Raw genomic sequence first — 27,147 nt, 5'->3', positions numbered from 1 at the left:
CCCTCTCCCCACATCTCTCTGGATCAACACAGGCCCTTATACATTCTGTACAGGCTGAGTACACCCCGTGTCTCCATCTTGCCTTTATTTCAAGGTCCTCAATACCCAGGGAGACCATGTGGCTGGTTCTAGGAGCTGAAGAGAATGGCCTCTTGAGTGGTCCCATAGCCTTAAGGGGCAGGGTGCCTGATCTGATAGCTCTGAGAGGCAGGGAAGTCATTTCTAAGCCCCCAAGGCTGGTGCAACACTTCTGGTCTGCAGGTTGAATGGGGATGCTATGGGGTGCTGTCTTGTGGAGGGAACTTTTGGGGAGTACTGGGATTTCCTTTATTCTCTGTCCAAAAGGAGCCACAAGGACCTGGCCCAACTCTCTGTGTGGTTCTTATTAGGACCTCCCTGCCCCCCTCACCACGCGTCCTTCAGCTGGGCAGCATTTTAGCAGATGGATTTTGGCTCTGGTGGGGAGTGAAGCGTCTTTCATCCAAAATTCTTGTCTTTCCTCCTTTTTTTCAATCTAAATTCTCTCTCCTCTCTCTATTTCTGTCTTCTGATGTAGTTTTCTATTTCTTTTCTCCCTTCTCTAGCATAAGTCTGTAAAACAGACACTTAAAAAATCTCATTTATCTGTTCCATCTGCAGCTTTGAGCAGGATAAAGATGTTGTGAGCTGGCTTTTGAGCTGTGGGCATTAGTTAGCCCTGTTCTTGCTGGCCACAGAAAAATTGGTATAGACTTCAGGGTAGCTGGGGCCCCCCAAACTCTGACCCAGATGGGTGAGTGGGGTAGCCCTTTCTCTTTGCCCTGCACATCCTCTGACCCAGAGAGAAAACTAGCAAGAGGCAGCAAGGGATTGGGGAAGACAGAGGCCCTGGGAAGGGACTCTTCTCTGTAGTTCTAGCAGCCTGTAGAAGCTGATTACATTCCTCCTCCCCACCCCCCGCCCCCGGGAAACCAACGCCGAGTTCATGGCAGACCCTTTCAGCGTTATTGATGTTGATGCATCATCCTGTCACTTGAGTAGCCAGGGCAGCTGGAAATGGTTCAGCAGGCAAGGCCTTTTCTCAGCCCTGATTCCCGGTGGCAGGTGCCAGGTCTGCTTTCTGGGGCCTGGTGCTCTGGTTTGACATATTGCCTCAGAAAAGCACAAGGCACATGTCGGGGGGCACTCCACACCCCCAAGATGACTTCATTTCATGTCTCTGAAAAATCTTGTCTTCGCAGAGAATAAATAAATACCAGTATTTACAGTAACAATGTAAAAAATCTGAAATAGAATGATAAGTATTTTGCTGAGACCTTGTGTCTTAGAAGAACAGGGTGGAGGGAAGCTTCCAGAACTCAATCTTTAGGTTCCCTCAGAATCCCAGCTCTGCCACTTTCTTGCTCTGAGAACTTCTATAAGTCATTTTACTTTTTTTTTTTTTCCCGGAGCCTCAGTTTCTTCTATAAAATGGAAGAATAATCATGTACCTGCCCTGTAGGGTTGCGGAAAAGATCCAGCGAAATAAGGTATGTCCAGAGTTTTGGTAGTGTGAAGTAAGGTTGCAATGGCATCCTGTCCTCTGGAATCCACAGGAGGACGTGAAGCAGAGGTCTGCCAAGGAAGAAATAGTAAATAGACCAATCGTGGTAAAGGCAAGACTCAACGGATCCCTCTTAACTCTCAGGACTGTGAAGCTTTCCACTTGCTTATTTATTTTTCCAGTTTACTCGGCGCCAGGCACTGTTCTGGGGTCAGTCAGTGGTCCAGATGCCCAAGAGAGACCAGCTGAAGGGCGGGGTAGGGGCTTCTGTTCCCGTGGGTTCAAGGAGTTGCTTTCTGTCCATCACCTGGAGATTGTGCTTATCTGTGGATGCTGCAGCCTGCCCTATGTCTACTACGAGGTAATAGGGGTCATCCTCACTTCCAGGATGCTCCAAGCCTCTCACAGTCTCCCATATTTCCATGCTTGGTAGCCTGCAGAGGGAGGAGGCAGAAGTTTACCGTTGCTGGATCATTTAACTTCACTGGGCTTCCATTAGCATGGTGTGTGTTGGTTATGAGATGGCAGGCCTGCTTCCTGGGCACCCACTCAGCTGTGTTTGGCTGCTTGGCCAAAGCTAGAACCCAGCTCATCTTCCAGTGATGTTCAGGTTATAGGCAAAAAAAAAAAAAAAAAAAAAAGACAAGAATGACAATGATGATGGGCCACTTCCTGTGTCTCAGTGCTGGGAAACAGCTAAAAGTATCTTTTAAATTTATTGGTGGTGCTACTGAAGCTTGAACTCAGGGCCTAAGTGCTATCCCTTAGCTTTTTTTCTCTCAAGGCTAGCTAACCTTCTACCACTTGAGCCATGGCTCCACTCCCAGCTTTTTGGTGGTTCACTGGAAATATGAGTTTCATAGTTTCCTGGCTGGTCTGGCTTTGAATCATGATCCTCAGATCTTAGCCTGCTGGAGTAGCTAGGATTACAGGCGTGAGCCACAGTAGGAAATAGCTATCACGTGACGAGATCAGACACGTTTATTTTGGAATGCTTTGGTCTGTCTACACCTGGACTATTATTTAGCTTGAACCAATGATGAAAACCTCTAGTCTGGTATGTCACTGAGTAATTACGTACTCAGAGAAGAGTTGATGGACAGAGTCTGAAAGTGGCATGATGGCTTAGTTGAGAGGTCCAGCAGCACCGAGGCAGGGTGACTCCTCGTACTTCTAGACTGTTGAATGCTTTCTTAGCAAGGTGGTTTCACATAGTCCTGTGAGGGCATTGTGAGGGGAGAATTTACCAGGAATTCATTAATGACAGGAGGCCCCTTCATATGCAGTATCTCTTTTTTTCTTTTTCTTTCGTTTTTCATTTTTGATTCAATGCAATAGTCAATAATTAGTTATGATAACTGTGTAAATGTTGCTTGTATCGAGTCACCAAATGTGCTATAGTAACGTTTTCCTTTCTTGTATAGCTTTCCCCCCCATTCTTCTTGGAGTTAATGATTAATTCATGTTTCCAGGTTTCTAAGGTAGCCCGGTTTTCTATGTACCTATCTTTTTTCTTGTTTATCATTTACATTTTTTTTCTGTTAAATTCCTGCAATATTTCCCCCTTCTCCAAAGCCCCACTTGTACCTATTACCATCTATTTCCACCGAGAGACTTCACTTCTAGAATCTTCTATCCCTTCCATCCTTTAGTGGTTGCTTTTTTTTTTTTTTTTTTTTTTGATACCAGTCCTATGGCTTGAACTTAAGGCCTAAGTAAAAATCTCAAGGCTCGTGCTCTATCACTTGGGTCAGAGCAACACTTTTTCTGGCTAATTGAAGGTAAGAGTTTCGTGACTTTCCCATCCTGTTTCAAACCATGATTCTTAGATCTTAGCCTTCTGAGTAGCTAGGATTTACAGGCATGAGCCACTAGTGACTGAGGACAGTTGCTTTTTAACAGTGGCCTCTCAGAAAAGGTATAAGAGGTTCAACATTGTTTTGAGTTCTTTTATATTTCAGAATGTTCTCCTTTCACATTTGGTTGGTAGTTTGCCTGATGGTATCAAATCAATAATTTGAAGGGTTATTGCATCATTTCTCATTAGATTCTAGAGTTGGTCTTGGAAAATATGTTGATTTGCAGATTTACATTCCTGTGACTATGGTGTGTGTTTATATTTGTTCTCTGGAGTCACTGAGGAGGTTTCATTGATGCTCATGTTCTTTTTTTTTTTTTTTTTTTTTTTTTTTTGCCAGTCCTGGTGCTTGAACTCAGGGCCTGAGCTCTGTTCTTGGGCTTTTTTAAGACTAAAGCTCTACCACTTGAGCCCCAGCACTATTTCTGGCTTTTTTTTTTTCCTATGTATGTGGTATTGAGGAATTGAACCCGGGTCTTCATGCATGTTAGGCAAGCACTCTTACCACTAGGCCAAACTCCTGGTCCCTGATGCCCATGTTCTGAAATTTCCTGAGACCGTTTGGTGTGGCTTGTGTGTCTTGCATGGTGCTAGGTACTTGACGAATCAACCACTTTTTATTATTTTGTCAACTTCTGTGGGTTACTAAATCAGTTGAGGCGTGTTGAAGGTGGAAGCTTGTCTGCTTTTATCCTGTCTGTCCAGGAGATTATCTTGGCTAATCCAGGTGGCTGGGATGCTTACCTGGGATCCTATGTCAGGAGCCTTGACTCTGGCTCAGTTTCTAGGTTCTTCTAGTGGCATCGGCTGGGCCTGAGTACCCAAGATGAATTTTTCTCATTGAGGGACTAGGGTGGCTGGCACATGTGTCCTATGTAGTCCCTTCACATGGAGCCACAGCCTGGCAATCTCAGTCAGACTTTATACTCGCTGGCTTCTTTTCCTAGAGTAAATGTTCCTAGAGATTGGGTGGAAGCTGAGAGAGTTCGTATGACTCAGCCATGGAAGTTAAGTCATTTTTTTTTTTCTGCCCTATTTTGTCAGTCAAAACAAAGTCACTGGGCCAAGTGATGGTAGATGTTAGTATTGAGAAATAAAGATTATCTCTTATCTGGAGGCTGAGGTTGGATGCCAGCTACTATCCTACTTCTCCTCTACCACTTTCTGAAGATTTAGAAAAATGTTTTTAATTTATATTTTGTTGGTCATGGGGCTTGAACTCAGGGACTGTGTGCTGTCCTTGAGCTCTTTTGCTCAATGCAATCACTCTACCACTTTGAGCCATAGTACTACTTCTGGTTAATTGGAGATAAGACCCTTGCAGCCTTTCCTTCCCAGTCTGGCTTTGAAACACGATCCTCAGCTCTCAGCCTCCTGGCTAGCTAGGATTATAGGTATGAGCAATGAGCACCTGACTCTGAAGCTTTTATTGGTCAGATGTTTCCATCCTTTTCTATGGTTTATTTAATTTACTTTTGTGTGTGTGTGTGTGCCAGTAGTCAGCCTCAAATTTAGGGCCTCACATTTTTGGGGGGGGGGTCATGGAGCTTGAACTGGGCACTGTCCCTGAGCTCTTCAGCTCAAGGCTACCACCCTACCCCTTGAGCCACAACCCCTCTTCCCCTTTTTCTAGAGGATAATTGGAGATAAGAGTCTCCGGTCCTTTTGTGCCCAGGCTGGCTTTGAACCTTGATCCTTAGTTCTTAGGCTCCTAAGTAGCTAGGATTGCAGGTGTGAGCCACCATGCCTGGCAAAGGGCCTCACATTCTTGTTTGGCTTTTTTGTTTAAGGCTAGCCCTCTACCACTTCAGTGGTAGATGAACTTTACTTTTTTTTTTTTTTTTCCTAGTCCTGGGGCCTAAGCACTGTCCTTGGGGTTTCCTCAAGGCTAGAGCTCTACCACTGGAGCCACAGCACCACTTTGGCTTTTCTATATAGGTGGTACTGAGGAATCGGACCCGGGTCTTTGTGCTTACCACTAGGCCAAACTCCCAACCATGAACTTTACTTTATATACTGATTAATTAGAGGTAAAGATGTCTCACATTTGCCTGTTCAGGCTGGCTTTGAACATTGATCCTCAGATCTCAGCATCCTGAGGAGTTAGTATTATAGCTATGGGCCACTGATACTAAGCTGTAGGTCTTTTAATTATATTTTGGGGTGACTTCCTTATTCTTCCAATAATTAACTAACGTTGATTCTCAGGAATGGAACTGAGGGCCTCATACATGCCAGGAAACTAGTGCTCTACCATTGAGCTACATTCTCAGGCTCCCAATAGTATTTCTAATTCCTAAGATCTCTTTCAGGTAGTCTGACCATTCTATTTTTTTTTTTTTAAACATTGTCTTCTGGTGTCATGGATTCAAAATACTGTTTTATGTCTCTGAGAATATTGATTTATAGTGAGTTTTACTTTTTGCATGCTTTCTTTTCATTGTTTCCTTTGGGTTCTTATTTATTTTGGCATTTGTTGCGCCTAAGGCTTCCTCAAATGTCTGACCAGCCTTGGATTGCTCTGTATCCAAGAGTGAGGCAGGCACGAGGGAGTGGGTTGGGCTGAGCTCTGTGTGGACTGCCTGCCTTGCTGACGGCGGGTCAGTCGATGGTCAGTATAGTCAATAGCCGCTTGTCCTTTCTGTGGGAGGAACCTAGATGTCATTTATTTTCTTGTTCTGAAAGAGTGTTCAATTTTTCATAATGGTGGGGGTTTTGGGGTATTACTTGACTGGCATGGAAATAATGTGGGGATCCAAAGGCTTAGTGTCTCAAGCACTTATCTCCTCCCCCCAGCCTTTGGTCCTCCATCAGAGATATAGGACCTGGAGTCTTCCTGGGGAGCTCCAGGTTGTAGCGGCCTCTGTTTCTGCATCCTGATGCCATCCTCCATCTGCTACCCATCTTTCAAGCACTTACAATCTCCCATAGGCTAGATTTTCCTCTTCTAATACATTCCCTCTGCCAGTTGCAACTTTTTCTCTGAGGCTTATTCTCTGGGGCTTCAGAGGAAGTAAAATTAATGCATGGGATCAATGTGATATATTCATATCCGAGTCTGAACAGGCTTCAAGAATCTATATTTCCTAAAGGAAGTGAAAGAACATACTTAGCACTACTTAAAAATTGATGTTTTATCATGATAAATGTCATATACATGGGAAGAAGGAACACTCACACCCTCATCATCCAGGTTAGGAAATGCCAACAAGCTGGAGAATGCCGGTATTCTTGGTGACTCTGGGCTTTTGTGTTTGCCGCTAAGCCTGGCTGTGACCTTGAGAGCTGCCTGCCTCTGCTCTGACCATGATGGAACTCTCTCTCAGCAGAAGCCAGGCTGTGCCCAGCACCAAGCAGGAGCGGGAGCAAAGCTGCACAGTTGGCAGTTTGCAAACAGTGCAGAGCAAGGTGTCGGCTGCAGGGCACAGCAGGGCGTGGAGCAGCATGTCCTCCAGCACTGAGTGATGGAGCCTCTTAAGAAGCTAGTTACTTGTATGCTGCCTTTTGCTTGGCACTTGCCCTGTCCTCCTACCTTCCCTCCCTCCATCCCTCCCTCCCTCCTCTCCTTCCCCCCTTCTTCCTCCTCCTTTTTTTTTTTTGATACCAGCACCAGGACTTGAACTCAGGGCCTCTCACTAAAGCTGGCCTCTACTACTTGAGCCACAGCTCCACTTCCAGCTTTTTGTTTTTCTGATTAATTGTGCTTTCCTTCCTGAGCTGGCTTCGAATCACGATCCTCAGATCTCCTGAGTACCTAGGTTGACAGATGTGAGCTACTCGCGCCTGTCTCTTTCACTAGGGTTTAGTTCCTTTTTTCCCCTCCCCATTTGGGTGTCCAAAGTAAGGCTTTGACTTACCCTGTGTCCAAAATGAACGTCTCATGACCTGCCTTTTGTAAACCCACTTCTCAGTGGTATGTATCAGGATTGAAACATCAGTCTTTCATTTTTTCAAACCTGAGCCTTTTGGGGTGTTCGGCTCACATCTTCCTTCCCCCTCAGTGCTAAGCTTTCTTAATTTTGTCCCTTATGTGTCTTAGGAATCTGACCTTTGGCTCCCACTTCTGCAGTCATAAACACAGGGGAGACCCTACTGTCATGCTCCTCCCTCTGCCTCTGGTCTTCTGGGCCTTTCCTTTCCCTTTATGCTGTTGAGGATCACTCTGAGTCAAAGCCCTCAGGATCCCCTGCCCTCAGGCAGAGCTCAGATTGCTTAGCCCACTTTCTCACTTGGCCATCCTCAGACCTTTTCAGCATTCCTCTCATGTTTGTTAGTACCCATGTCAGTTTTGGAGAGTTTTCCTTTATTTGGATCTCTTTTACTTGTTCTAGAACACAACCTGTCAAGAAGTTTGAGAAGCATGGCCTACCTCAAATAAGTCACTGTAAAAAATCCATCAGTGATGTTTACCATGCTAATCTCCCCAAACACCCCGGGTATCAGCACAGTTGTATGTCCTCCACTTGGGGAAGTCTTTCTCAAGCTGTCTCCTTGTCTTCCTCGTCAGGGTGTAGCGTAGCCTCTGGTTCCGTGCTTTGCTCTTGGACTCTTCAGCATGTGATTATGGACAAGTTACTTAACTTCTCTGACCCTCCGTTTCTTTACATGCCTGGCATAGTTGCTAAAGCCTGTAACCCTAGCTCCTTAGGAGGTAAAGATAGAAGATTGTAGTTCAAGTCTAGCCCAGGAAAGAGAAGTTTGCCAGACTCCATCTCAGTGAGTGGCTGGGTATAATGGTGTGTGCCTGTTATCTCATCCATGGGGGAAACACCGTGGCTGGGTGAGATGACGCTCACTGCTCACCCCTCAGAGATGTGAGGAGGGTCACAGTCCAGGCTAGCCCAGACATAAATGGAGAACTTACCTTGAAAAGAGCCAGTGAAAAGAAGGGCTGGAAAGTAGGTGCTGGTTGGCTCTTCATGCTACTCAGGAGATGAAATCTGAGGATTGTGGTTTGAAGCTAGCTGCCTTGGGCAGGAAAGTCTGTGAGACATTTATCTCCAGTTAACCACCAAAAAGCCACAAGTGGATCTGAGGGTCAAGTGGTAGAATACTTGCCTAGCAAGCTGCATGCCAGCAGTTCAAACCTCAATTCACACACACACACACACACACACACACACACACACACACACACACACACACACACACACAGAGATAGGGCCAATAATATTTTCATTAAGGGGGCCTGGTGAGTCATCAATAAATACTAGGCATTGGATGCATTGGTTACTTCAAACTGGACCTGGGGCATAGGCCGCCTTTGGGACTATTTGATGGGGTTCAGAGGCCTGCTTCCTTTGCATCAGTGATGGTCCCCTGACCACAGCACCACTCACTCCCCCTGCAGCCTCTTCTCTGTGCTTCTTGTCTTTCTAATTTCTCTTCCAGTAAATACTGGCCTTTTCCTCTGGGCCCAGAGCAGCTGTCTCCTTTGGGATCCCTTAGCCAGTCTTCCTAAAGGGACAGCTGTCCCATGCACTTTATCCTGTGTCTCTGAACTCTACTCCAATTAGTGACCTTTGTGTGGGTGGGTGGTATCAGGAGGATGGTTTGTGCATTTTACTTTTGTCTGGATCCTCAGATGATTATGAAGAATATAGGCAAAATGCCACCTATGCTGAGACACAGCCCACCCCGGCCTCCGGGAACTCAAGCTCAGAGGTCATGCCAGTGCACTGGCTAGTGTCATTCCTCAGACTCCTCAGGGGCACAGGGCACAGGAATCTGGGAGAGGAGATCCCAGGGGTATGCCCCTCCTCACATTTTCTAATGGCAATCTCAGGCCTACTCCAAACCCCTGGAGTTACCACCTATTCATGTGTGAAACTAAAGCTGTGGTCAGCTTTAAAAGTTGCTTTTGGGAGGTTTGAACTCAGAGCCTGGGCACTATCCTTTAGCTTTTTCACTCAGGGCTAGCTCTCTATCACTTGAACCATAGCTCCACTTCCAACTTTTTGGTGGTTAGTTGTAGATAAGAGGCTCACAGACTTTCCTGGCTGGGCTGGCTTTGAACTGAGATCTTCGGATCTCAGCTTCCTGAGTAGAGGATGAGCCACTGGCTCAGGGTGTCCTTTGAAGCTGTAGCATGCAGGGGTGGGGTTAATTCGACCCTACCAGGAGCCACCAGATGAGCAATATCTGTGTCTTCCCAAGGGGCTCCCCCGGGAGACCCGGAGACCCAACACTCTACCTTCCAGAGCCCCTCATTCCTGAGTCCTGGGCCCCCTGCTTTCTCTCAGCGCCACTTCTACTGGGCTTGTACCCTTCTTCTCCTTTCCCGTTTTGGTAAGTCTGTCACCTGTGCATGCTCCCCGAATAATTTGGAATTAAGCTCAGGTTCACAGGCTCAAGACCTCTGACCTTCCTCTGCCTGGCAGCAGGGCACTCAGGTCCTGCCTCCCTGCCTCAGAGTTAAGATGCAAGGCATCCAAGCTACCCAGATTCGTAGCCATCCCTGACCCTCATCTACCCCTGCCTCCTGACTGATGTTCTGCCTTGGTGCTTCCTCCATCAGACCTACTTTGTCTAGTTGGTTTGAACTCTAATCTTGGAGCAACAACAGTCACCAACCATGCTAGCAGTGGCAACTGTGTGTTGTGTTTCTGCTCAGTACACCAGGCACTGTGTCATTCTCAACAGCTTTGTTCAAAACACCTTATTCAAGAATAACAGGGAAGGGAGTCTTAGAGTTTTCACGGAGGAGGAAGCAGAGATGCAGACAGCTGACCGCTGACCGCTGGTCAGTGGGGATGCTGGAATTCAGGTCCAGACCTAGTGGACACTAATATCAGTGCTCTGGAGCCATGAACATACTACCTGTTTGCCTCCCTTGAGGCCCCATCCTGCCTGTCCTGGGTGGATGGTCTCTAATGATTCTTAAACTGTGTCATGGTACTGCTGTAGACCAGGGGTCACTCTGGGGTATGTGTGTGTGTGTGTGTGTGTGTGTGTGTGTGTGTGTGCACGCGTGCTTATTTTAGGGCATCAACTCAGGGCCTTCTCATAGTCTTTTCTGTCCCTCCTGGCTTTGAATTGAACCTCAGACCTCAGCTCGTGAAGTGTTAGCCACTGACTGGGGCCTAGCTTTGACTTGGGGTCTCTGTAGATAACTAGGTGTATCTTTCTGAGCGTAAACCCTCAGCTTCTACACAGCCTTGTCCTTCTCAGAGGCCATCAATTCCTCGACACTGTGAGAACTAAGGCATGAGTCTTGCTGAGGAGGTGAGCATCGCTTTCTGAGTCCTGTACAGGGCACAAGTCGGCGTGTCTATTGTGTAGAGGAGAAAGCAGATGCCTGGCTCATCAGGGTGTGAGCTGGTGGGATGGAATCCTGATTTCTAATTCACCACTTTTTCTTCTGTTGATTGTTTCTTGTGATGAGTTCTCTGTAAACCTTTGATTTCGTTTTATTTTGTAGACCATTTATTTCCAGCTTGATTGTTTATATAGGATGGGAAATGTGGAATATTAGAATTTTGAGTATCTCAATAAATGGTTGTGCTAGGGGTTCCTAAGAGTATCATATGTGAGACAGAAAAATGTAGCTGTCAGCATGTGAGGGTAGAAAAGAAGCCCCAGTCACCGTCGTGAGCTGTCACCAGCACTGTCTCAGACCTGAGCACGCTCACTGCTCGGGGACCTAGGGGCACTAAAAGGCAGTCAGAGAGGAAATGAGGCAGTGAGATTGACAGAAATGGAGTCCATCCAGTCTCCTTTGGCTTGTTCCTTTATCAAATATTGAGAGATAATTCACATATCATAAAAGTCATAAGTTGAAAGTGTATGTGATTCAGTAGACTGTAATGTATTCACAAAATTGGGCACCTATCATCATAATCCAGTTCCATATATATCCTCATAAAGAAACTCTGTAGCCATTAGGAGATGTTCCTTCTGACCTCCCTCCTCAGGCCCCCAGAACCCACAAATCTGCTTCCTGTCTCTGAATTGTCTGATCTGGATTTTTCTCATACAAGTGGGAGTGTAGGCAGCCCTTGGTGACTGGTTTCTTCTGGCATGTTTTCAAGACTCATTCATGTTATATCAGGACTTTATTCCTTCTTTTAAATTTTAAAGCTGGTACTGGGCTTGAACTCAGGGTGCTTTCTCTTAGCTCTGGTACCCCAGCTCTACTTTTGGCTTTTTGGTGGTTAATTGGAGATGAGAGTCTCACAGACTCTTGTTGAGGCTGGCTTCAAACCATGATCTTCAGATTTCAGCCTCCTGAGTAGTTAAGATTACAGGCACGAACCACTGGTGCCTGATGAACTTTTTTACTTTTTTTTGCCAGTCGTGGGACTTGAACTCAGGGCCTGAGCACTGTCCTCAGACTTTTCTCAAGGTTAGTGTTCTACCACTTGAGCCACAGCACCACTTCCAGCTTTTTTTTTCCCCCCTATGTATGTGGTACCGAGGAATGGAACCTGGGTCTTCATGCATACTAGGCAAGCACTCTAGCACTAGGTCAAACTCCCAGCCAAACTTCTTTACTTTTTATGGCTGAACAATATTCCATGGTTTGGAAAAACCACATTTTGTTTATACATTCAGCCATTGGCTGATTGACATTTGAGTCATTGCCACCTTTTTGCTGCTGTGTATCATTTCTCATTTCTTTCCTTTGCTTTTACTGAGAAGCTCCTCACATTGTCTTGCTGTCTGTATTCTTCTGGTTTGGCCATTTGGAAAACAAGAGAAAGTGTAGCTGTGTTGTGGGGATGGAAGGAACTGGGGACTCTGGATCATAGGAAAGATAGGAGGGAGAGTTTGAAGGACTTTGCTAGAACTCTCTGCCCAAGGGAGGCCTTGCATCTGGCCTCAGAACCATCTGCTGCTTGGTGGGTATTTTTCCTGCTGTTGATTATTAACCAGTGATTATGACCCTGAGAGTAGATCCTCAGGGCTAAGACTGGTACTTAACTGAGATGCCAGAAATGTTTTCAAAGACTATATATATTCACATATTCGTGTGTGTGTGTGTGTATGTGTGTGTGTGTGTGTGTGTGTGTGTACTGGTATTGGAGCTTGAACCAGGGTTCTGTTCCATAGCTTTCTCCACTCGAGGCTGATACTCTAACACTTGAGCCACACCCTCATATTCAGGTTTTTGGTAGTTAATTGGAGATAAGAATCTCATGGACTTGGGACTGGGAGTTTGGCCTAGTGGTAGAGTGCTTGCCAAGCATGCACGAAGACCTGGGTTCGATTCCTCAGTACCACATACATAGAAAAAGCTGGAAGTGGTGCAGTGGCTCAAATGGTAGAGTGGTAACCTTGAGAAAGCCTAAGGATAGTGTTCAGGCCTTGAGTTCAAGCTCCAAGACTGGCAAAAAAAAAAAAAAGAAAAAAATAACCTCATGGACTTTCCTGACCAGTTGGCTTCCAATCACGATCCTCAGATCTCAGCCTTCTGACTAGCTAGACATGAGCCACCAGTGCTTTCCCCAAGCCATTTAAAATAGTCCTGGACCTTTGCTTCTTTGTCTCCAGTTAGAGGCTAGGTCACCACGACTATCCTCATCATCTGCATTCACGTAGGACTCCGTGTTTTGTCCTACAGCTGCTCCTTTAACTTCCTCAGCATAGTGTTACTCCCCTCATTGCACACAAGAAACAGCACAAGAAACAGACCTAGAGATGTGAGACACTTTGCAGAATAGCAAGTGGAACCACCCTTCAACCCAGGTTTCTCTTACTCCCTAGGCCAGGACATTCCCCACAGCAATGTGTGAGACAAAGTACTCTGTTGTAGAGACTTCAGGGGTCTGGGTGAGGGTAGGAGTGAGGACCCTGCATGCTGTTGTAGGGACCTTCCCAGCTCTGCCTGAGTGACACAACTCCTACCCCAGGCTTCTTGACCCTTTCCTGCTGAGATTGTATTTGGCTAAAGCCAGCTGCTGTGTTTTCTCACCACCCTGAACCCTCCCCTCTGTTGCTTTCCTTTCTGAGATAGGAACTTCAGTGCCATGTGGTTTTGGAGTGGCAGGGAGATTGAGTGGACAGTGTCTTTGGATCCCATCTAGCTGCCTCCACAGCCTTCTTTTTCAGCAGAGTGTATAATCTTTCTCCTTCCCTTTTGCCTCCATTCCTTTCCAGTCTCTTGGTATCACCAACACCTCCACTTTTGGGTCCTCCCCCCTTTATGTCCTTAGGGGGAAATTGTCCATTTAAGGAACATGGCACATGGCATGATTGCTGTCCCCAAGAAAGTTGTCACCTCTGCTAATGATTTACCTTTTACTTACAACAGATGATAGCAGATTTAAGGTCATCCCTCAATATAATGATATCGCTTCACGTAGTCCTGCGTGATGTTTGCCTGAGTGGGGAGAGAAAGGGCTGGAATTGTACTGGACTCTGCAGCCCCATTCTTATCTTATCTCTGCACCAGCTGGTGGCTGGGTTTGGCCTGTCTTTCTGGAGGCAGGGGTGGCTCACATGAACATGTCATTGTCATAAGGGCTAGGGCAGGTCAAGGTTGAACATAACTGGTCAGATCAGAAGTGGGGAGGCATTAGCAGAAATTTCACCTTGCTTTTGTTCCTTTAGCCACAGCCAAGGCTAGAATTGGGGACTTGGGCTCTATACTGCTTTCTAGGGCTGGGTCTGGTGCTGGTGGCTCACACTGTAATCTTAGCTTCTCAGAAGGCTGAGGTCTGAGGATCAGTGTTTGAAGCCAGTCTAGGTAGAAAAGTCCATAAGACTCTTAACTACAATTGACCAGCAAAAAGCTGTAAGTAGAGCTGTGATTTTAGTTGATGGGACAACATCCAGGCCGCCCCATTACTGGCACAATGAACAAACAGAACTATGTGTCTTAAAGGAGTGGGTATTTATTGTCTATATTCTGAAGCCCAGAAGCTCAATAAGATGGCAGCTGAGCCCCATTTCTCTCTGCAGGATTTGGGGAAGTAATCTTCTGTGTCTACTGTAGCTTGTGGTGGTGGTCAGCATTCTTAGGCATTGCTCGGCCTGCAGCACGTCACCCTAACCTCTGCCTGCATTGTTATCTGCCATTTTCCATGCATCTCTGTCTTCACACGGGCACCTTGTCTTCTAAGGATGCTTGTTGGTCATGGAGTGTGAAGGGCTTATTATCTCATGGCCTCTTCTTAACTGGACTCTATCTGGAAAAAAAATCCTGTTTCCAAATAAAGCCCCATTTGCAGTTTTTGTGAGTTAGAAGAACAGCATATCTATTTTGAGGGATGTGTGTGCAATTTTTTTTTGAGGACACAGTTCAATCTATAGAAGGCAGCCAAGAGTGTGATGATACAATGCCCTCTTCACAGGAGCCACTTGAACTGTTTATATCACCAGATAAGGTGGATTCTAATTTGTGATTAAGTGTGTGTATGTGTGTGAGAGAGAGAGAGAAAAGAGAGAGAGAGAGAGAGAGAGAGAGAGAGAGAGAGAGAGAGAGAGAGAGAGAGAGAGAGAACAGAGAGAGTACAGAGAGAGTACAGAGAGGGTACTGGGACTTGATCTCAGAGTCTCCTGCTGTCACTCGGCTATTTCATTCAAGGCTGGCACTCCACCACTTGAGCCATATTTCTGGCTTTTTGCTAGCAAATGGGAGCTAAGAATTTCACAGAACTTTTCTTCCCTAGTTGATTCCCTTGACCCTCAGATAGACCTTAGCCTTTTGAGTAGCTAGGATTACAGGTGTGAGCCACTTGCACCTGGCCTCTGGTATCTTTGAAGGCAGAAACTATGCCTACCCTATTTCTGGAGTTCTGGACACAGCGCTGGAGTTGGCAGGAGCCCACAGAGTAAGCAGCCTTTTTCTTCACCTTAGGGAACCAGGAGAGACAGTGCTCCCGGTTTTTGTTCTTCCTTCCTTGCTTGCTTCCCTGCTCCTGGCCTTCAGGGAAAAGGCTCATGGGAAGGTGAGGGACAGTGGCCGCTTGGGAGAGGGCCAGGTGTTGTGGGTGGGGTGCGCAGAGCCTGTGCTGGGTTAGCTCATCATAGTTTGGTGAGGGCAGAGTAGCAGGCTAGTCCCCACAGTAGTCATACTGGAAGTCACATACAGAGGACAGCCTGAGAGATAGACAGAGCTGATGCATTCCTCAGTCTCCTTCTCCCTCCCTCCCTCCCTCCCTCCCTCCCTCCTTCTCCCTCTCCCTCCCTCTCTCTTTCTTGCTTGCTCTCTTGCTTTCTCTCCATCAGTTAGTCTGCACTAGGAAGGAGGAAGGAGGAGCAGCCCCTCTCCCTCAGCTACTGTAGGTCATCTCACAAGGTCTAGAAAGGACAACAGGGGAGGAGCAGAGGGGGTGGGTAGTCAGGGCTGAGGTTAAGGGAGTCATGTGGTTCTTGTGCCAAGCCAGATGTTCACCAGCCTCCTAGTCTGGCTTTGGAGGACAGTGAAGGATTTCTGTAAGGGCAGTCAAGTTGCTGTGCCAAGTAGCATGGCCCTTTGCCCAGCCTGGTTCCTCAGGAGGTATTAGACTGGCCTGGTATGCAGGCGTAGAGATGCCAGATTGGGATGGTGCCTGGGCCCTGAGGCCAGGACTGGGCCCTCTGGCAAGCTGGAATAGGGCTTCCTTCATGATGAAGGCCCAGGATGGTGTAGTCGTCCCCACTGGCAGGGTGTGGGATAAAACCAGGTGCAGAAAGATTCTCTAGCAGGTGGTAGTGGGGGGTATTCTTCGGCCATTTGACATGGGACAGGGTCAGACTGGCTCTCTTGGGGCCCCTGGGAAGCCAAGGGCTTTTGATGGCTCAGCTTAGTCTTTGTGGCTGAGTACTGTTCTCCTTGCCTTCCCCAGCTAAAGCCAGGATGGCAGAGTCCCTTGCCTGGGGATTCCCTGGGCAATCCAGCTGGCCCTATTGCGCAACCTGCTCCAAAAGCTTTTCCCACCCTGAACAGCCTGCCTGGTGATGGGACAGCAAACAAGTTCTCCCTGGTCACCAGCGAGGGCCAGATGGGAAGGGAGGAGTGTGTGACTTGTCGCAATTATGTTACCATGGTGACACATTTCTGTTTAGCTGCCTCTCTCTCTGGTCTAAGTCTCCATGAACTAAAATAAGTTTTACCCGCAGCTTTCACAGCAGACAGCCCTGTCCTCCCAAGGTCAGTTCTCTGGCAGAGCCTCGGTGTGTGCATGTGTGTGTACCTGTGTGGACAATGATCCCCTGTCCCCTTGAGATCTCAGTCTTGTGTCTCTTATACTGGTGTTTTGAAACTTTTGGGTACCTCAGTATCTTTGGAATAGCTTGGTTGAAACAGATTCTCTCAGGTATCAGTGGCTCACGCTTGAAATCCTAGCTGAGATCTAAGGATGACAGTTCAAAGCTAGCCCAGGCAAAAAGTCTGTGAGGTTCCATTTAATCAGCAAAGAGTTAGAAGTGGAGGTATGGCTCCAGTACTAAAGTATCCCTTTGAGTGAAAAAACTAAAGGGCAATGCCCAAGTCCTGAGTTCAAGCTCTAGTACCAACACAAAAACCCAAATCCTTTAAACAAAAACAATAACAGAAAACACATTTTTGGGCATTATCCCCACATTCTGGTGCATACTGGAGAATTTGTAATTTTTTTTGCCAGTCTTGGGCTTGGGCTCAGGGCCTGAGCACTGTTCTTGAGCTTTCTCAAGGCTAGAACTCTACCACTTGAGCCACAACACCACTTCTGGCTTTTTTCTATGTATGTAGTACTGAGAAATTGAACCCAGGTCTTTATGCAGTTAGGCAAGCACTCTACCACTAGGCCAAACTCCCAGCCCCGAACATTTGTATTTCTAACACATTCTCAGGCCCATATTTGCACCATCACTATTATAGATGTTAACATCTCAGTAAAGAAATGTAGTATTCTATTCCATCCATCTATCCATCTATCTATCTATCTATCTATCCATCCATCTGCATGTTCAACTGTCCCCTGGCCACTGGAAGGGTCTTGAAAGGCCCTGGCTGATCACTCTGTGTTCTTTGATCTTTTCACAGGAAGCAGGAGCTGGCCAACAGCTCAGAGGTAACCCTTCCAGACCGGCCGCTGTCCCCTCCACTCACTGCTCCCCCCACCATGAAGGTAAGAGGCTCAGAAACAGGAGGGAGGGCATGTGGGGAAGGGCTCCAGGCCCTGCTGCTCCTGTCCTAGTGGAGGCTGTGGAAGGCTGGATGCCTCTGGAGCCAGTGTCTAACTAACGTCACCAGTAAGGGGGGAAAGTGTGGCTGAGACTCAGACTCAGGAGTGTTATGCCAGGGGCAGTCAGGAGATAGACTTGGGTTGTTGAGATGGGTTGGCTGGATGCTTGTAGTTAGCAAGAGGCCTTGTGGAATGTGTGGGTTAGGAACAAGGGGCCTAGACTAGGGGAAATGGGGAGGACAGTGTAGCTGAGCATCCTTTTGTTTGTTTTTGATGCTGGTTTTTGTTTGATTTGGGGCTTGAACTCAGGGCCTAGATGCTATTTCTAAGTATTTTTTTTTCTCCTCAAGAGTAGTGTTCTACTATTTAAGCCACAGCTCTACTGCTTTTTGGTGATTAGAGATAAGAGTCTTGGGGCTGGGAGTTTGGCCTAGTGGTAGAGTGCCTGCCTAGCATGCACGAAGACCCAGGTTCAATTCCTCAGTACCACATACATAGAAAAAGCCAGAAATGGTGTGGTGGCTCAGGGTAGAACACTAGCCTTGAGGAAAGCCCAAGGACAGTGCTCAGGCCCTGAACTCAAGCCCAGAACTGGCCAAAAAAAAAAAAAAAGTCTCATGGACTTTCCTGCCTGGATTGGCTTTGAACTTCAACCCTCAGATCTTAGCCTCCTGAACAGCTAGGATTGTAGGCATGAGCCACTGGTGCCTGGCCCATCTGGGTAACTTTTTTTTTTTTTGTTGGTTGCGGGACTTGAACTCTGGGCCTGGGTGCTGTCCCTGAGCTCTTCAGTTCAAGGCTACCACCCTACCTCTGAGCCACCTTAGATCTCAGCCTCCTAAGTAGCTAGGATTACAGGCATGAGCCACCCTGCCTGGCCCAGCTGGGTATCTTAAGGGACTGTTGCAAAGACTTTGGGAAGATCTCTTAGGCCTTGAGTGGCATTTGCATGCTGCTCCATCTGTCTCTGACTGGTCCCCTGGATGGCCCAGACACCCAAGTCCCCATGGGAGAATTGCCCAAGAGATTGGGGTAGACTGGCAATTCCTTGTCTATCAGCACTTTATTCAGAAGCCTCTTTTCTGGGGAGACCATCCAAGGACCCCAGGCCTAGGACCCTTCCCATCCTGGAAAGGAGACAGTCTCTCTTCCTGACCCCCACTTTCTTCCCCTTCACTCCCACTGGCTGGATAACCACACAGGTCCAAGCTGGCCATGCCTCTGCCTAGGCTGCTATGCATCCCTTCTCTCTCTCTCTCCCTCCTTCACGCTTTGTCAGGTGAAGAGTAGCGCTGAGGAAGTCACCTGCCTCCTGAGTCATCTGGGGGACAACTAGGCCAGCTTCCATCTCTGTCCTGGGGCTCTGTGCTGAAGTGACTCACTGGGAAATAATTAGGCATCACTTCCCTGCTGCTCCATACCACTCCCGCTCTTCCCTGACCTACTCTAGTGGAGGTGACCAATGTCTGCCTTCCTGTCATCATCCTATAGTGCCTCACCCCGCCCCCCAGCACAGAGTTACGTGGATTACATGGAAGGGGAATAAGTTCAGTTCCCGCAGAACTTGGCTTGGTTGGATTGGGTGTTTGCAATGGGATGGACCACAAGCTGGCACTGAGAGGCAGACCACCCTAGCCAGCCTCACAGCTTTTGGATATTGGAAGGTTGTCTCTGCTCTGCTCGTGGATGGTGGAGTTTGTAGGGAGAACTCAGAAAGCCTAGAAGGAGGCACCAAGTTTTCTTGGCAGACTTTATTCACAAGCCAGATCAATTGCGTTCATCACTTACCTGATGTTATTATGTTAGTTAGGACACATGGTTGCAAGTGACAGAAACATAACTCACTTTCATCATTTATTTGGCCTTTGCAATGGCAAGTATAGATGCCAGACATGGCTCCACCCGTGAATTTTCTTTCACTCTTTTCTCTTTCTTCCTTTCCTTTCCTTTCCTTTCCTTTCCTTTCCTTTCCTTTCCTTTCCTTCCCTTCCCTTCCCTTCCCTTCCGTTCCCTTCCCTTCCCTTCCCTTCCCTTCCCTTCCCTTCCCTTCCCTTCCCTTCCCTTCCCTTCCCTTCCCTTCCCTTCCCTTCCCTTCCCTCCCTCCCTCCCTCCCTCCCTCCCTCCCTCCCTCCTTCCTTCCTTCCTTCCTTCCTTCCTTCCTTCCTTCCTTCCTTCCTTCCTTCCTTCCTTCCCTCTTCCTCCTTCTTCTTTTGTGCTGGTACTGGGGCTTGAACTTGAGTTTTTCACTCAAGGCTAGTGCTCTACCAATTGAGCCACAGCTTTACTTCCAGCATTCTGCTAGTTAATTGGAGATAAGAGTTTCATGGACTTTTCTGCCCAGGCTGGCTTTGAACCTTGATTTTCAGATCTTGGCCTCCTGAGTAGTTGGGGTTACAGGCATGAGTTACTGGTGCCTGGCTAAGAGGATGGGATATTTGAACAGTCGCCTTGGATGTTATGTGGAAATTTTATGGAAAGGATGTAGAATGGAAATTAGGAGGTGAACCAAAGGCCACCTCAGAAACTAGGGGGAGAAGGCCTGACTCCTCCAGTGAGCTTATTTGGAAGTAACTTGAGCTTAGATTTCTCAGGCAGCAGATTGATGATATCAGAAGATTTGAGGAGAGGGAACCAGGAGATGAGAATAGACTCCAGATGTAGATCAAGTAGACATAATGCAGCTATCCTCTGAGACAGGGGTGGTCCAGGAGGGAAGAGGGGGTCAAATTGTTAAGTGCTGGGCTGGGCATGCCCACCAGAGGAGGAATGGTCAAGTCAAGGGATAGCTGGGTATTTGGGGTTGGGCTTAGAAGAAAGGTCTGGGCAGGAGGTTGAGCTCCAAGAAGTGGTTCTCATGGAGAAGGGAATGGAAGGTTTTGGATGGGTCCATTCTTCTAGGAGAGGGTGGAGTGAGAAGATGATGGATTACTGGGGTACTCCAGAAGGTTTCCCAGGTAAAGCTATTGCCGAGGCATCTTGGGGAGAAGCCAGACCTAGGCAGAGAGGGGAGAGGGAGGAGGTCCTTTCACAGTGAGGGATGGGCTGCAGGGGTCCTGTGCTGTAGAGAGGCCAGGTATGATGTGGAATGTGCAGAGCAGCTTCTGCCTGCTAGGATGTGGCTGAGACCAGTTCTGCGGAAGGAAGGGTGACAGCAGATGGCAGAGTGAAGGTGGTAAGAGTTAGAGGGTGTGGATGGATGAACCTTGGATGGGGAGACCTGAGTGTAGCTGTGTTGAAATGAGGGAGCCCCTGGGGATGGGGGAGGGAGGGAGAGAGGAGAGAGACAGAGGGCGGGGAGGTGCTCTTGTGGCAGTCAAGGGCCAGAGGCCATGAGAGAGGGACCTAGATGAGTCCTTGTCCTTCAGGGGAAACTTTGCCACTCACAGTCAGAAGGCATTCCCTGACCTAAAGGCTCTGTACTTTGTATCTTCAAACTCACTCTTTGATTTTTCCATCCATTACCCGAAGGGTGGTGTGAGCTGGGGAGAGAAGAGGATGTGAAACTTGTTTTGAGAGCCCTTTTGGGATTGGTGCTGATGTCACTGTGTCATCTGGTCTTGAACTCAGGGACTGTGTGCTGTCCCTGAGCTTTCTTCTGCTCAAGATTGGCACTCTACCCCTTGAGCCTTCCTTCTGGATTTTGATAGTTAGTTGGAGATAAGAGTGTCACGGACTTTCCTGCTTGGGCTGGCTTCAAACTGTGATCCTCAGATCTCTGCCTCCCAAGTAGCTAGGATTTCTGGCATAAGCTACCAGTGTCTGGCTCTTCAAGGATTTTCAACTTCAGTCCTAATTTCATACCAGTCTGCTCCCCACAGAGGAGCATCTCTATCCCATTTTGGCTGTGCTTACCCAACAGTGTCACCATCTTGCTGCTGTTTGTCCCCAACTATGAGTCCTGGAATATAGCAACTGCATCCTAGTCTTTGGTATTCCAGGCATGGTTAGAAACTTGGGCTTGGGAGATGACTGTTGACTGAGACGTCCAAATTGGAGGTTCTTACTGTAGTCCTGATCCTCCAACACCCAGCGCCCCCTCCCCAGCTTTGCCTATATTTCATGTCCAAGTAGACTTGGCTCCCCCATCTTCAAGGTGGGGTTCAGGCCTCTGCTTTGTGACATCTCCTCAGTTTATTTTTACATATTGAGGCCTTAGATCTGCTCCTTTCCCCTACCTACCACCTTCCCTTGACCAGGAAGGCTCAGGTGAGATGAGGATGGAATACTCCTTTGACTGATTAGCTTGGTACTCAGAATTCAGAGGTGAACACTTAATTCTGTTTACAGATGAATCAGACTAGAGTCCCAGAAATGAGGATTTCCATTGTATGAAAGAGTTGTTTGTGTTCCTTCTGAAGCCCATTGAAAAAGCTTAATTCTAAGTCCAAAACACTTTCAGGAGATAGGTAGAATACTTTGCCCATCCCACCCTGCACACCAAGGGGGCAGTGCCTCTTCTTGTCACTTCTCCAGGAAGAAAGAACTTCTATGCCCCCAACCCCTGCCTGTCTCCCACTGCAAACGCTCCATGCATGCTCTGCTTTGCTGTTTATGTTTTTCAATGGATCCTCCTCCTCCTCCTCCTCCTCCTCCTCTTCCTCCTCCTCCTCCTCTCCCTCCTCCTCCTCCTCCTTTCCCTCCTCTTGTGCTGAGAAAAAGCATCCAAGAGAAACAGAGCAGATGGGCTGAATGAGAGCCCAGTTCCCAGCCGGAGCTCCCACTGTGGACTGGCAGGGTGGGCTGGGTGGGTGGCTGGGGGCTGGCTTCCTAGGAAAGCTGTCGACTGTTTCCAGGGCCACAGTTTTCATACATCAGGTTTTCATGCCCACAGGCTCATCAGGCATTTAGGAGGGCAGGCTGTGTCTTCAGAATTGGGTCAGGCTACATGGAGGCAGGGGTCCTTGAACTCTCAAGGAGCTTGCTGCTGACAGGGCACCTTAGCTGAGCAGAAGAAACCATATGGCCCAGCTTGTGAGAAGCTCACATGGGAAATGTGGCTTCTCAGCCTGGTGGAGAGGAGAGAGGAGGTGGGGTGGGGTTGGTAGTGGGAAGGGGACCCTACTGGGATCCTGGGGTGGGTGGAGTTGGGCCTATTCCTGAGACTGTAGACCACAACCTTTTTAGGCTCTGAAAAGGGAAGCAGCTGACCCTGTGGATCCTTTTGGATCAGTCTTTCGTTGAGGTTGTCTATGCTGGGATTCGATCCGACCTTCACCTAAACTGTCAGACTTGCCTGTGGTGCCCCATGAATACCTGGGCTGCTAGGTCAGCTTCTACATCCATTCCTGGGCAAGTCAGAGAGAGCCCTCTGTCAGGCCTTCTTTCTAGAAGAGGGCAATGGAAGTAGGGTGGGGTTTCCCCAGCCTGTGAGCTGCCAGTCTTACGTGGACATAAGAAGCCCTCAACTAGGTACCAGGGCCTCATGCCCATGATCTTAGCTACTCAGAAGGCTGCAATGTGAAAGCCAGCCAAGGCAGACAAATCTGTGACTCTTATCTCCAATTAGCCAGCAAAAAGCCAGAAGTAGAGGTGTAGTTCAAGTAGTGGAGTAACAGCTTTGGACACAAAAGCCAAGCAAGAGTGTGAGGCCATGAGCCCAAGCCCCAGTACTAGTATGTATGCATGTGTGCATGTGCACATGCACATGCAGGGATACAGACAGACAGACACATCCCTCTAGGGGATATCGTCATGGCAGAAGGCAAATAAGTTCTCCTGTTTGCCTGAGGAGCCAGGGCATGTCCCAGCCATATGAAGAGGTGACATGGATGGGGTTTGTGGGGAGGCCTTATTTCCAAAGGGATGTCATTCAAGCAATTCTGAGCCCCAGTAGGAACCCCTTATGTGTTTTCCTTCAGTTGACTCCCCCTTTCCCTTCCCCATTCCCCAGACCCCTGGAAGCTCCCTGTTCTTGCTGAGTTGAGGAGATGGAGTTTTGGGCCTTGGCATGTGTATTAGTTTCTACAGGAGCTGTAATGAATGACTGCAAACTTGGTGGGCAGCTTAAAATAACAGAAATGGATCCTCCCGTGGTTCCAGAGCCCAGGGAAGGCATCTACAGGGCCTTGTCCCCGCAGAGGCTCTAGCAGGGAGAGTCCCTGCTTGCCTCTCCCAGCCCCTGGTTGGTGGCTCCAGGGGGGCCCCATGTCATTTTACACAGCCTCACCTTCCTCTGGGTGTCATCAGTTTATGCATCCCTCTCTTCTGTAAGGACACTTGTTGGCTGTAGAGCCCAGCTGGGTGGTCCAGGAGAGTGAGATCATCTTGAGATCTGTATCTTAATTGTATTTGCTGTTCCATTCCCTGTGTAATTTTTAACGGTTAGGCATTTGTTTCTCACAGTTGTCAAGGAACTGGTGGATTTGGGGGTCCAGTGGAGGCTTGCTCTCTCTTTCCAAGATCTGGTTGTGTCCTCCCAAGGCATGAAGTGGAAAGCTCCTCCCCCAATGTCCCTCTCCCAGGCCTTTTGAAAGGCCATTAATCTCTTTCATGAGAATGGAGTCACCTCCCCAAAGTCCCACCCTCGCACACAGATACTGTCACCTTGCCGTGTTAGTTCCTGTGTAAGAATTTGGGAGGAACATATAGCTCAAACCACGGCATCTACCAAGAACTGTTTTTTTCTTCCAACTAAAGTCACATTCATAGAATTTTAGATACGCTCAGACAATTCGTTGAGCCTGGCTTTCATCTCTGTGCCACCACAGAGCCCCATAGGAAAGGACTCACAGTTACTGCTTGGGAAATATCTGTAGGTGACTGGTCACTGGCGATGTGATGGGCTCGTCCACCTTGAGGATCGTGACTATTAGTGACAAATCCCAATCTTCCTCCCCCTTCTCCTGCTCTTCTTCCTCCTCCTCTAGTGCCTTTGCTCAGAGTTTTAGCTTTTTTGCTCAAGTCTAATGTTCTACCACTTGAGCCCCAACCACTTCTGGTTTTTGTTTTTTGCTGGTTTAATTGGAGATAAGTTTCATGGACTTTCCTGTCCAGGCCAGCTTTGAACCTCCACCCTCAGATCTCAGTCTTCTGAGTAGCTGGGATCACAGGCATGAGCTACTGACCCTCCCCCCCCCTCTCTCTCTCTTTTCTGCCAGTCCTAGGGCTTAAACTCAGGGCCTGAGTACTATAGATACTCAGTGTGCTTATGTACATTGTGTAGGCTAGAGCTCTACCACTTGAGCCACAGCACTGCCAGCTTTTTCTATGTATGTGGTACTGAGGAGTCAAACCTGGGTTTTCATGCACGCTAGGCAACCATTCTACCACTAGGCCAAATCCTGGCCCCTTTGCTTCTAGTTTTTGAAGATAGAAAAGAAAAATCTATTAGTTAAGTAGCCAGGCAAAGTTGACAGTTTGGGTAAGGACAGATGACCGGATAGTGGCAGGGTGCTTCAAGGGATACGGTAGGCCACTGCGTAAAGACTGACTTTGTGGTGTTTAGGGATTTGGGATTTTATGTGGTCTGGTGTGTGTACTGGGTGGTTAGTAGGTAAAGGCCTTCCTTTATGGCCCCAAACTCAATGGTTTGCGACTATGCAGTGACTTCCCAGGTTCAGGAAGGCATTTGCCTTTCTTTCTCTCTCTCTCTTTCTTGTTGGTCATGGGGCTTGGACTCTGGGCCTGAGCCACTTCTGGTTTTCTGGTGGTTAATTGGAGATAAGAGTCTCACAGACTTTTTTTAGTGCCCAGGCTGGCTTTGAACCACAATCCTCAGGTCTTAGCCTCCTAAGTAGCTATGATTACAGGCGTGAGCCACTGTGCTTGGCAGCATTGGACTCTTTCTTGCCCTCCTCTGGTCAGTGCTGCCTGCCTGAGCAAGGTTCTATTTGTCAGTCATTCTATCCTCAGGGGCCTTGTCTACCTAGACACTAAGCTGCTTCTCCAGGAGGAGGTAGGACCATTATCTTCATGGGTGGACCAGCATGTGGCCACTTGGGGTTTCAGAATGGAATCTTAGAGCCCAGGATCTTCTCCATTCCTGCTCATTCATGCCTACCCAGATGCCCACACTAATATTCTCCCTTCAAAAGCTCTATATCGTGAATTCTTTCAGGGTATGAATGCCACGACTAATCTAAAAGCTCAGTGTTTTCTTCAAGAAGATCTCTCTGTATATCTATATAGCTATATCTATAATGACTTTATGCCAGTAAACAGAAAAACAATCTTCAAGCAATCTTAATAAAATGATATATGCTTGCCATGAAAAGTTTAAGTGATTTTAAAGTACAAAGAAGTAAGTTGGGCATGGTGGCTCAACCTGTAATCCTAGCTACTCAGGAAGCTGAGATCTGAGGACTGAGGTTCAAAGCCAGCTTGGGCACTAAAAAGTCCCTGAGACTCTTAACTCTAATTAATCACTAGAAAACCAGAAGTGGCGTTGTGGTTCAAGGGGTAGGGTGATAGCCTGGAGCTGAAGAGCACAGGGACAGCGCCCAGGCCCAAGAGTTCAAGTCCCACGAATGGAAAAAAAAGTACAAAGGAACATATTATTATAAATTAATGATGCCCTTAATGACCCTGTGAGATAGAAATATCCATTATTACTGTTTGCTAAGCATGCAGTTAGCTTGGCTCCTTCACACAGATAGTCTCTCTCTGTTTACAATCCTCTGAAATGCAAAGGAAATCAAATTGGACTCTCAGTATTTAGCTGATGATTAAAAAAATCACGCAGTGGCTCAAAGGAATTGCTAAAGATTAGAAAGATGTTTCTTGTTTATGAAAGATATTGATTTGTACCAATTGTCTAAAGATAAGGAAGATTATTATTAAAAAATCCCCAACCATTGAGAGTAGAAAAATATGTACATATATGTATGTATATACATATATACACACATATGTATACACACACACACACACACACACACACACACACACACACACACATTTGTACCAAAACTAGAGCTTGAATTCAGAACCTCAAATTCTCACATGGCTTTTTCTGTTCAAGGCAGGTACTCCACTACTTGAGCTATTGTTCTGACTGGATTTTACTGGTCAGCTGGAGAGAAGCACCCCATGAACTTTGCTGCCAGGCTTCAAACCTCAATCTTTAGATCTTAGACTCTTGAGCAGGTAGGATTTCAGATGTGAGCCACCAGTACCCAGCAAGGATAGGCATAATTTAAAAGCTGAGTTGTTTCAAGTCTTTTACCCAGTGCTTAGCTTCCTGCTTTGAGATATGAAACCGTGGTTTTGGAGGGAAGATGGGGTGGCTGTAAACATGGTCCCTAAAGAGAGTGTACCCCTTTTGAGATGCACTGTGGCTTTTAGGACAGGAAGTTTGTCTCTCCACTACATAATGGGAGCCTTCCAGAACCTGGGCTCTGTTATACATCCAAATCAGCTGAGCCCATCCTGGGAGTGAATCGAGATTGTGAGGAAATTACACTGGCTGAGCTGATTTGATTTGGCAGTGGGATTGAGAAGTTTCTGAAATGTCAGATGTTAATATGATGGCTGGCTGGCTTGACACGGAAAGCCAGGAGTAGGGGGGTAGACGGCGGACAGGGAGGCGTTATCTGTTGTATTGAGGGAATGTGGGTAAAAGGAAATGGGAGGAGGAAGGGAGAAGAGGCAACGAGGGCAAGGAGGGAAGGAAGGTAGAGGAGGAGTGCCGAGGCTAGTAGTGATGGATCAGAAGGAGAGGTTGGGGATGAGAGGGGATA

General features: G+C 47.5%; 1 protein-coding gene across 1 annotated transcript in view; it reads left to right on the top strand.

The window, feature by feature from the left end:
* Rap1gap2 (RAP1 GTPase activating protein 2) overlaps positions 1–27,147 on the top strand; it is a 129,482-nt gene that overhangs the window by 19,123 nt on the left and 83,212 nt on the right. Inside the window, exon 2 of the mRNA XM_090350397.1 lies at positions 17,329–17,413. Coding sequence (XP_090206523.1) covers positions 17,329–17,413 — 85 coding nt within the window. The remainder of the gene's footprint in view (positions 1–17,328; positions 17,414–27,147) is intronic.

The sequence above is a fragment of the Megascapheus bottae genome, chromosome 17 (genome assembly GCF_031878675.1).
Source record: "Megascapheus bottae isolate mThoBot1 chromosome 17, mThoBot2.hap1, whole genome shotgun sequence".
In the NCBI taxonomy this organism is placed as follows: Eukaryota; Metazoa; Chordata; class Mammalia; order Rodentia; family Geomyidae; genus Megascapheus; species Megascapheus bottae.
The sequence above is the reverse complement of the archived record's forward strand: the minus strand, read 5'-3'. Positions and strand labels throughout refer to the sequence as shown.